The sequence below is a fragment of the Lathyrus oleraceus genome, chromosome 4, assembly GCF_024323335.1.
Source record: "Lathyrus oleraceus cultivar Zhongwan6 chromosome 4, CAAS_Psat_ZW6_1.0, whole genome shotgun sequence".
NCBI lineage: Eukaryota > Viridiplantae > Streptophyta > Magnoliopsida > Fabales > Fabaceae > Lathyrus > Lathyrus oleraceus.
Genome location: NC_066582.1, coordinates 98,482,911 through 98,494,735, shown reverse-complemented (window position 1 = coordinate 98,494,735; position 11,825 = coordinate 98,482,911). Strand labels below are relative to the sequence as shown.

Here is an 11,825-nt window from a genome sequence, read left to right as displayed (position 1 = left end):
AGTCGTAATCCCGAATATTAGGCCCAAGCTGTAAGAGCTTGCCAGCCATAAGTATTCGTCTTCTCTTCAAAATATTTGTAAGTATTCAAACCATTTTCTCAATAAAATTGAAAGAAAAAGATTACCTGGATGAAATATCCAGACGTAGTCCCGAGTATTAGACACAAGTTGTAAGAGCTTGTCAGTCATAAATACTCGTCTTTCAAGCCCAAAAATACATCCAACCAATCAAATTCTTTTCTTCGTCGTTGTGCGATTGATCAGAAAAATCTTTTCAAAATGAAAAATATCTTGTTTTAAGGCGACATAAAGCAATGTTTCGGCCACAATTGTTTAGTTAAGATAAGTGACATTTTTCCGAATGTTGATTTGTAAATCCATTCGATGTGTGGTATACGTCCGCTCCTCATCTGTTTTAGGTAAAATAATGTTTTCTTCGATTAATACAATATAGCTTTCGCTAAAATCGACCAACAAACATTTTTCTACCCAAAACTACGTAAGCCTTGAGTTCTCTATTCCACCCGGAGATACGTAGGAGCAGGATTTATAAATCTTGTCAGGCCCATTAATAAAAAACTTAGGTTTAGTCCCCTTCTTTGCAAAAAAATCCAAAAATTTTCTTCTCTTTTCTATTCTTTCTTTCCCACCTAATAACTTGAGAAGCCTAACATTTCAAACTAACACTGACGTGCACAACTAACCTAACGGTTCCCGTTGAGTACAACGGACGTGAGGGGTGTTAATACCTTCCTCTTGCGTAATCGACTCCCGAACCCTGATTTGGTTGCAACGACCATAATCATTGTCGTTTTTTCTTGGGTTTTATCGATATTTCCCCTTTCCTTTTTAGGAATAAATAAAGTTCGGTAGCGACTTTGTTCACTTCATCATTGGGATTCGCTAAGTCGTGTTCTCATTTTTCGAGATGCGACAATATCCCTCATTCTTTTCTTCTTTTTTAGTTGAACCCTAAAACCCCAATTTATTAAAAATATCTTTTTCTTTTTTATTTCTTATAAATAATTTTCTTTATAATCAATTGGTTTCATTGTTCTATTTATAGGATGACGAAAAAAAAATGGTACTTTCTAGAGACAAAGCTACTTCTTCGGCTAATCTAGAAGAATCGAAAACTCAACATCAATGTGAGAGTATCAAAGTTGTTGATTATGAAAATTTGAAAATAGATCCATAAATTATGCCTCAAATTTCAAGCTATCATCTTGACATCCAAAATGAGGTAAGAAAGGCTTATTTAAAAATAAGTCGTCATCAACCTCCTCACAATTTTGTTTACCCTTGTTTTGTTCAAGGTAAACAAAAACGTCGATTTTGCTGGTTTAATTTGTATGACTGGATTGATTATAGTGAATCTAAGGACCTAGCATTTTGTTTGCCATAATTTTTGTTTTAAAATGTCTCTAAATATGGGGGGATCACTTTATGGGAGACGCTTTTGGTGATTGGAAGAATACTCAAAGATTGGCTAATCATGCTACTTCTTTCAATAATCATGTTGATTGTGTGCATATGCTTATGTTGTCATGAACCCAAACCAAAGTATTAAGGTCGCGCTTATTAATCAAGCTAAGCAAATGAATGTCGAATATCGTGTTTGTGTAAACACATCGCTTATAGCTACTAAGTTTCTTTTGAGGTGTGGCCTGCATTTAGAGGGAGTGACGAGCCCCTTAACTTTTTATTTAAGTGGTCATTTCTTGAGTTGGTGGACACTTTAAAGGAAATTAAGCCAGAGATAGCTTGTGTAATAGACGGTGCTCCGATAAATAACCTTATGACTGCCCCTAAGATTCAAAAGGATCTTGCCGCTGCTTTTACATGTGAAATAACTCAATAAATTATGTGATATTTTGGGGATGATGTGTTTTGTGTTTTGATTGATTAATCTAGTGATGTTGCTAGTAAATAACAAATGGTATTTGTTATTCGCTATATTAATAATGAAGGTTTGGTATAAAAAAGGTTTATTAACATTATAAGTTTTAAAGAAACAAATGCTAAGTCACTTAAGGAGGCACTTGAGAAAGTTTTATCTATTACTAATGACTTGAGTATATCTAGCATTAGGGGGAAAGGGTATGTCGGAGCTAGCAATATGAGAAGCAAGTTTGGTGGTTTGAGAAATTTAATACAAAATGAGAATCCATGTGCTTATTATGTACATTATTTTGCCCATCAACTTCAATTGACACTTGTTGCATGTGCTAAGACTCACAAAGATGTTAGTGGTTTTTTCAGTAAGATTAATATGCTTGTTAATTTCATACGATCTTCTTATAAGAGACAAAAATTGCTTCGGGACAAACAAGTAACTCAATTTTATAAATTGATTGAAGAAGGCCAGATAGAGACTGGTAGTGGGTTAAATCAAGAATCATCTATTGCTAGAGCGAGTGACACTCGTTGGGGTTCCCACTTTAGGACTTTCACTAGTTTGATGAATTTGTATGGTGTCATAATCGGGGTACTTAAAGAAGTTGAGAATGATACGCTATTTGAAAAATATGGTGAAACTATGCTTTTGTTAGATGTGCTTCAATCCTTTGATTGTATCTTCATGTTATATATGATGGTTGAGATTTTAGGATTTACAAATGATTTGAGTGTAGCGTTACAAAATCATGGTCAAGATCTTTTGAATGCTTTGTCACTTTTCAATGCTACCAAACAAAAATTACAAGAAATACGAAATGATGGACGGGAAGAACTTATATCTAAGGATATGGAAATTTGTAATAAGCATAATATTGATGTGCATGATATGGATGCACCGTATGTGCAACGGAAAAAACCTAGGCGACATGCTACAACTTCTTGTGTTTCGAATTTGCATAATTATAGGCACGATTGTTTGTTTAGTGTTTTAGATTTGCAATTGCATGAGCTCAATGCTAGGTTTAATGAAGAGAATACTTAATTTTTAGAATGTGTTTCATATTTGAGTCCTTCATCGTTATTTACAGCTTTTGATGTGAAAAAATTATTTAGGATGGTTGAACTTTATCCAAATGATTTTGTAGATGTGTCGAAAGTGGTGCTGCGATATCAACTTCAAAATTATGTTTAAAATGTTCGACGTGATCCCAAATTTACAAAGTTAAAAGGACTTTCAGATCTTTGTGCAAAACTTGTGAAAACAAATAAGTGCAACACATTTGATATGATTTATAAGCTTATGAAATTTGCTTTAGTCTTGCCGGTAACAACTGCAAGCGTGGAACGTATTTTTTTAGCTATGAAGTTTGTGAAGAGTCAGCTATGTAATAAAATGAGTGATCAATGGTTAAATGATCATCTTATGACTTTTATAGAAAGATATGTTCTTGGAACATGTTGGACTTTCCGCCTTAATTGCGATCTGCCCCTAGTCACCTTAATTGCGATACTTTGACCTACCTCATTGCAGCCCCTAACACATTTATTGTGTTAGCTTTTAGGGGTGGATTCAGTCCCACATTACTTAGAGATATGGCATGTATTATGTTTATAAGTGAGGTCAATCTTCACCTTACAAGCCAGTTTTGTAGGGATGCCCAATCCAAATTATGAGATAGTATCAAAGCATATCTTAGATTCATTGTTGGATTTCCTGCATCGTCCACGCTTTGGGGCTCATTGAGGCTAGCAAGTTCATCTTGACAATATCTGGATACAGCGCCGAATTTCATCATCTCAACATATGACAGGATCAAGCTTTCTGCGGCTAGCAAGTTCAGTCAGGCTGTTTCCATACTTGTCCAATGCTTCATATTTCCCCTCAGAATTTTGATCAGTTACTCTTTGATTTCTGCTAATAGCCTGTACAGCATCCTTCAAAGTCTTCTCACTAAGCTAGCAAACTTCTTATCCCAATGAAATGCTAGCAAATAGTGTTCCACAGACACATATTCATCACCCATTTCTTTCTCGTGCCTTTGAGAGCTGTAAAAAATGGAGCTCAGATGCGAACCAACAATAGGATCAGAAGTGTCACCTGTAACCTTAGGTTGCTGAGCTATAAAGTTATCAGTAGTTTGTAGAACTGATGTGTTGTCTAACCTTGTTTGAATAAAAAGACCATGTCGAGTAATTAAATTGTCCTCAAACTCGTGTTTAGAAGAATCTATATACCGGTAATTGTTGTTTTTTGGGTCTAATGTTTGTCCTGAGTTGTATACGAACGGTTTTGTAAGCAAGTTAACTCAATTTTTTAACTTGAGAGTTTGATCACTACTAGATGCAAATTAATACTATCAATTAGTCATTCATACATAGCTTGAAGATTCAAATAACATTAGAACAAAAAAAAATAGTTTCAACACAAAGGATATATTGAGAAATTAAACATAAAGGATATATTAATAAGTTAAACAATATTTTTAATACAACGAGACATCAATTTTATTTCTTACTCTATGCTCCATGGCCTTAAAAAATAAACCATAATACTGAAATAATGGTACCCCAAATTTGCAACAAGGAGAAGAAACCAAAGGTCAGGGCCAATAGAGTCACCTACTGGAATCCTTAATATAAGTGGCATGTCTCTCCGAAAGAAATTTAATCAGGGGATTCTCTACATCAGACTCACTAGTCTCTCGCAGAACAGTAATCTTCTCAGTTCTAGTGATGACCACCACTTGCTCCTTGCGAGTTGAGAGTTCGTTTGCAACAACTGCATGCATCTTGTACTTTTTGAGAGCCGCATTACCCTTATTTAGAAGAATGCTTGAATCTGTCTCTAACTGTCGGCCAAAGAGGAAAGAAACTTATTATCAACGTGTGAAAATATTTTAGTCATCTTTCTATTTTCGAACATTTGATATTGAAATAGAAAATAGTTTCGCTAATATGAATGCTGCCTAATCAGAAGTCACTACCAAGAGGTATTTTGATGTATGCTATTTTAGATCTCAAATAGTTCATTTTCATTTCTAAAAATCCTTGGTGGAAAGGATAAATAATGTATTTCCTTTAAGAAACCAGTACTGATTATATTAGTTTATTCTTCTGTAACTGTGGAAAGGGTACTTGATGAATATGCAACCTCATCACATGTAGAGTTAGAGCAAACTCATTTTTACCCATGTTTTTTTTATCAAAACTCAAATTTCAGTATGTTGTTAATAAGTGCACTCAAGGTTTATCAAAATGGTAAAGTTCCATATAGAATTCTAAAACTAAAAAGAAATTGTTTTTTTCTCCTTAGTTTTTCAAGAAATGCCATTAATACCTTGAAAGATATGCAGAAAGCCAGAGGAGCCCAGTTTTCCCTAAGCACTGACAACATTTTCGGCACTTGAACAAGTTTAACATCCAACAGGTGAGATCCTGACTGAATTTTGTGCTCCACCTGCAAGTTTAACATGAAACAAGAAAGTAGAAGGAATTCTTAAAAGCTATTGCATTACAAGTTTATGTGACATTCTCTGTAAACTACGGCCAAGTTTTCGAAACACAAATTCCATCTTAGATACAAGCAATTCTGAAAAATTCTTCAAATGATAAATCTGTTGTTTCGTAACCAATTACATAATCATTTTAACCAAGATAAAAGTCATACTATTGGCATCATAGCCTTCGTGGAATTATGAACTAATGTATCATATTTATACCATATCCTTCCACAGAACATAATAGTCAGATACTGCAGCAGCAAGATAAAACATTGCACGTGGACCAATGCACCTCATTGACACTGCAATTATCTGCAACATCTGCAAAACAGAGGGCAGTTAGCAGTGACGAATTAGTGCAGAGAAACATACTAGTTTAATGTTAAACACCTACAATTAAACTTTACCATAAAAGAAGGAGCTCTATTTTGCAATATGACGAACAGATGAAATAAAAAACCACAATAGTTTAATCCACATCATGGTTGATGTAGTAACCATATAGGAGATTCAAATGTCCTTATCCGTTGATTCAAACAAGACTTACAATTTAGAAACATCGACTAAGCTAACCTGAAGATACTCAAATATGGTGCCGAAAGGAAGTTTTAACAAGTGACCGCCTGCCACTGCCTGCAGCAGAATGGAAACACCAATGAGACTGAAATTAGTTACATTTTGATAAGCTAAAGTCAATGCACAATTATAAAAAGAAACGCGTAATTTCACAGGCTTTGTTACTAGCTTTCCAATCATCTCGAAAACATTATCTCCAAGTCAAACAGTAGACATAACAAATCCCTGAGATCTGTAAAATAACACAGATCCACAAAGAGTGTGCTTTAGGCAATCTCTATGGTGCCCAGGAAGTGAAATTCAACCATTGTTTGTAATCAACTAATTATCAACAGTCATGCACTGATTAGTGGCATGAAAGTAATAGCTTTTTTCATCATAAATTGGAACATGCATTCCACATGAAGTGAGTAACATAAAATCTGATCCTAAGATATTTTATAATATTCTAACATCTCTCTCTACCTATACCCAACTCCATGCATACTTTCCCTTAACCCTTTGTTGCATAAGGCTTCTAACTTCAGATACTTCGTTCCATAAACCTTTTCTTGCATAGATATGTGCTAGAGTTAAATATGGAGCTGCATTACATGGTTCCATCTTAATGAGCTGATTAGCAGCCTCTCTTCCAAGCTCAACATCTCCATAAATCTTACAGGCACTCAAAATGGAACTCCATATTATACAACTAGGATCATAAGGCATTTCTTCCATTAAATCCCTCGCCTTCCTTAAATCTCCATTTCTAGCATAAAGATCAATCAAGCAAGTATATTGATCTATATCAGGAGACAACCCATAATCTGTTCTCATTTTGTTGAAATATTCCTCCCCTTTGTCAATAAATCCTGCATGACTACAAGCTGATAAGACAGCACTAAAGCAGACATGATCAGGAATTAACTTCTGCTCGGTTAATAAATAATCAAAAAATCCCAAAGCCTCTAAACCTCTTCCACATTGAGCATAACCCATGATCATGGATGTCAACAACACAGTGTTCTTCCAAGAAGTCTGATCCAACACACGTCGAGCCTCATCAATGTCGCCACCCTTTGAATACATATCAATCAGAGTACTGTCCACAAACACATTCTCAAAACCCATTTTAATAACCAGAGAGTGCACTTGTTTTCCTTCTACAAGCACTGCGAGACGGCTGCAAGCACTTAAAATCGAAGATACAGTATGATCAGTAGGACTCATATTTTTCCCCCGCATTTCCACAAATAGTTTCAGTGCATCTTCGCTGTACAGATTCCGACAGTATCCAGAGATCATTGTATTGTATATAACAGTATCCTTCTCACTACTTTCATTAAATAACAACACAGCATCATCAATCCGTCCACAACTCGCATAACAATCAACTAATGAACTAATCACAAAATTGCTAGTATCAAATCCTCGTTTGACAACATGAACATGAAGACTTGGACAACAATCAACGATTCCATTTTCCCCCACGCACGCATTAACGACACTAGTCAAGGTAAAACAATTAGGCATAATACGAGTTCCTAACATCTCTTTGAACAAGAAGAACGCCTCTTTTCCTAATTTATTTGCTGAAAATCCAACAATAAGTGAAGTCCATGATACTTGATCATGCACTTTCATGGCTCTAAATATCTTCCTTGCATCCACAATGCAAAAACATTTTGCATAGAAATCAACAAGCGCAGTACTAAGGAACAGATTATCTTCATATCCTGATCGAATCGTATATGCGTGGATTTGTACGCCAAAATGCCAATTCATGGTTTTTGCACAAGAACTAAGTGAATTACAAAGAACATACTCTGTTGGCTTTTCCATTAATCCATTCTTTCTGCTTAATGACTCTAGTGTTTGGTAGGTACTTGCACTTTTAGAACTCTTTCTCATATAATCATGTTTACAAATTCTGCAGAAAAGTTTCTGCATCAAAAAATCATCAACAATTTTTTTTAAGCTTATGCATAATTCATGGTTTAATATAAAAGCTCTGAAATAGTGTGATAATTAACCAATTTACCCTTATCATGAATTTGAGAAGGACCTGTAGCAGGAGGTACTATATGAAAGTAGGTCGTCGGGGAAGGGGTTTGGCGGCGGAGGCGGAGAGAGAACTGAGGTGGACAGCAAGAGAGGAAACACGCAGAGAGATTTGAGGCAAGGTATTTATTCGAAGCAATAGCGTGTCTGCGGTGGGAACAATGCCGTTCGCGGCGGAGCTGAGGGTGGAACGGTTATCTATTGGAGTTGAGAAAAAGATAATGTGTAGTAAGTGTATCATATTAGCGTGCGCGTTAGATAGATCTAATAGCAATTTCATCGATGTGAATAGGTTGAACGGAGTTAGCAATATCAATATCGGCGGGAACCGGAGAAACTACATCAAGCTTTCTCATCACAGAGGAAGAAGAAGAACTCATTGTTGATTTTCGATTGAGTTTTGATTTTGAGGAGAAAGTTTGTTGCTGTGTATCTAAAGCACAGTTTATTTGGCTGAGAGTAAAAGAGTGATTTTTTTGACACTTGGCGAAGATGAGGGGTGTTATGGTAAATTGATAGAGAGTTGAATGGATATGATTGGACGATTTCAACGCTTTTCATTGTTCATTCAATTTTGGAGTTTTTTTATTTTATTTTTTATTTTCGATGGTGACGCAAAAAGCAAAGATTAAGGGTCTGGGGTTGAAAATTGAAAAATTAAAAACTCATTTGATAAATAATTTTTAAAAAAGTGGTTTTGAAAACTGTTTTTGTATTTTAGTTTTAAAAACTAAAAAACCAAAACTAATAAAAGTTGTTTTATTTTTGAATTTTTAAAACATAAAAATTGAAAACACATGAAAAATTTGTAAATTTTTATTATTAATAGTAATTACGTTGATTTGTTAAATATGAATTTACAATAGAAAATATGTTTTTGTTATACTCATATGCGTAAGATAATTATTTGCATCGGAAAAACTCAACAAATAAAAAATATTACGTTTGTACAAGAGAATAAATTTTAATTGGTTGAATATTTTTATGTTTATAACATGTATATTATATATTTATCTACTTTTTATTTTTTAATAAAATTTAATTATCATTCTTTTATGTATTCATTATGTGATTGTTTATATTTTGACATGAACATTCCTTGAAATTACATTAAAAAATATTTAACTTATAGAAAACAAATTGAAATTTGTAAAATTTTAAGATAATAATTTATAAATTTTATCTCTTTTAAGAAAATGATATGATTGGAATAAAATTAATTTGCAAATAGTATTTTACAATAAATTAAAATAAATTATAAAGAGATTAATGGAGATGTACTAACCTAGTAAAAAAAAATTACACGATCATTCAATAAAAATATATCATTTTGTTATATCATATAAATAATTTTACAAAAAAATTAATATGATTTAGTGGGATATAATCGTTATTGATCGAAAATGTAAAACTAATTTACACTATCAATGTATCATCCATTTTCTCAATTGTAAAATAATTGTTTAAAATTTAAAATTAAAAAAATAAATCAGTTTAATTAATTACTGAAATAATTTTATACTTTTTTTAATAACTCTTTAATATATATAATATTTTATCATTTACTTATAATCACACTATTTCTAAAAGTAAAAATCAAACAATATTTGAATTAGTTTTTAAAAACAAATCAACCAAACAAGTTTTTTCTTTTATTATCTCAAAAATAGTTTTACAAAACAAAGCTTCCAAATAAATTTTTATTTTGTTTTCATCCTAAAAACAATTCTTAAAATTAATTTATAAAACAGTTTTTAAAAACAAAAAGTTAAAATTGAATCAAACATGCCCTAAGTTCTACAAGTGGGTTTTCCTTTTCTTATCTAAGTAAAGTACTAGTAATAGAGAAAACAAAAGTGTTTTGGATACTCATTCTAATGATTTGTTTGGTTTTCTGGAATCTGGAGGATGGATTTAGATATATGTGTTATTCATTGTTTGGTTGTGTCAGAGAGGAAGGAAACATGTGTAAAAAGTTTTCGGATTTCCATCCATTTGTACGAAATGATGGTTGAACTTTATCCAAATGATTTTGTAGATGTGTCCGAAGTGGTGTTGCGATATCAACTTCAAAATTATGTTAAAAATGTTAGATTTAATCCCAAATATACAAAATTAAAAGGACTTTAAGATCTTTGTGCAAAACTTGTGGAAACAAATAAGTGTAACACATTTTAAATGATTTATAAGCTTATGAAATTGGCTTTAGTCTTGCCGGTAACAACTGCAAGCGTGGAACGTATTCTTTTAGCTATGAAGTTTGTGAAGAGTCAGCTATGTAATAAAATGAGTGATGAATGGTTAAATGATCAGCTATGAAGTTTGTGAAGAGTCAGCTATGTAATAAAATGAGTGATGAATGGTTAAATGATCATCTTGTAACTTTTATAGAAAGAGATGTTCTTGGAACATGTTCGACTTTCCGCCTTAATTGCGATCTGCCCCTAGTCACCTTAATTGCGGTACTTTGAGCTACCTCATTGCAGCCCCTAACACATTTATTGTGTTAGCTTTTAGGGGTGGATTCAGTCCCACATTACTTTTAATTGCGATCTGTCCCTAGTCACCTTAATTGCGGTACTTTGAGCTACCTCATTGCAGCCCCTAACACATTTATTGTGTTAGCTTTTAGGGGTGGATTCAGTCCCACATTACTTAGAGATATGGCATGTATTATGTTTATAAGTGGGGTCAATCTTCACCTTACAAGTCAGTTTTGTAGGGATGCCCAATCCAAATTATGAGATGGTATCAGAGCATATCTTAGATTCATTGTTGGATTTCCTGCATCGTCCACGCTTTGGGGCTCATTCAGGCCCAAGCATGAGCGGTTTTTTGGACTTTCCGTCTTAATTGCGGTCCTCCCCTAGTCGCCTACTTTGACTTGCCTCATTGCAGCCCCTAACACCTTCATTGTGTTAGCTTTGAAGGAGTGAAATTAGTCTCACATTGCTTAGAGATATGACATATGTTGTGTTTATTAATTGGGACAATCCTCACCTTACAAACCGGTTTGGTAGGGATGAGTTAGACTCAATCTAAATTATGAGAGAACAATTAACAATGATGTTATTTTAGCTCATTTTCAAGAAATGAATGATAGACGGTTTTCGTTATAATATATTGCATTAAATAATATTATTTTTCATTTTTAATATGATTTAGTTCGTAATTTCTTTTATGTTTAGCCACACCAAAATACAATGTGTGATCCACCCGTAATTTCAAGGATGTAATGTGTAACACCCTTCTACCCCAAACGACATATTTAAATAGATTATCAGAGTACAACATGTAGAAGAGTTTACATTTCTTAAAACATAACACCTATCGCATCACAACATAAATCATATTATTTATTTTAGTTAAAACTTCGCAGCGGACAACAACATAAATATTATAAAAATGTTTCAACATTATCTCGACAAATTAGTCATCATAAACAACGTAAATAATAATAATAATTTAGCTATCGAATCCCATAATCCCCGGTGTCACATGACCAGAGCATTTGACTCGACTCTGTAGAATAACTCTACACTTATTCTTCGAACCTCAACAATAGCTACTCCACTTTATCTGCACATTGCTCATCATAGATGAACATAAACACATGCAGAAGGGGTGAGAATTACATTATTAAATAATAATATAACGACAGAAATATAAACATAAATATATTTCACACATGCCAACACAATTCATCATAATCATCATAATCCATAAACTCATGAACATCAACAACACAACACATCAAATGCAATGCACGCACCCATGCATGACTCAACACGACTCGGTATACCCATTTTG

The 11,825-nt window shown here is 33.5% G+C and overlaps 1 protein-coding gene and 1 pseudogene across 5 annotated transcripts; one reads left to right on the top strand and one right to left on the bottom strand.

The window, feature by feature from the left end:
* The first annotated feature begins 1,081 nt into the window (after positions 1–1,081).
* LOC127073658 (uncharacterized) lies at positions 1,082–11,134 on the top strand (annotated as a pseudogene).
* Positions 4,334–8,509, bottom strand: LOC127073660 (phosphopantothenate--cysteine ligase 2). 5 transcript variants are annotated; one of them, XM_051014834.1, is made up of 5 exons: positions 7,996–8,491; positions 5,973–6,032; positions 5,619–5,720; positions 5,237–5,356; positions 4,334–4,748 (listed from the first exon to the last, which is right to left on the bottom strand). In XM_051014834.1, exons 1-5 carry the CDS (start codon positions 8,002–8,004, stop codon positions 4,515–4,517), a joined length of 525 nt encoding a protein of 174 aa, XP_050870791.1. In that variant the 5' UTR covers positions 8,005–8,491; the 3' UTR covers positions 4,334–4,514. The 5 variants fall into 5 exon arrangements, with proteins under 5 accessions (XP_050870791.1, XP_050870793.1, XP_050870788.1 ...); XM_051014836.1 differs by lacking the exon at positions 7,996–8,491 and adding an exon at positions 7,780–7,797; XM_051014831.1 differs by lacking the exons at positions 4,334–4,748; positions 5,237–5,356; positions 5,619–5,720 and adding an exon at positions 6,441–7,898 and having other exon boundaries at positions 5,970–6,032; positions 7,996–8,509.
* Positions 11,135–11,825: the final 691 nt, after the last annotated feature.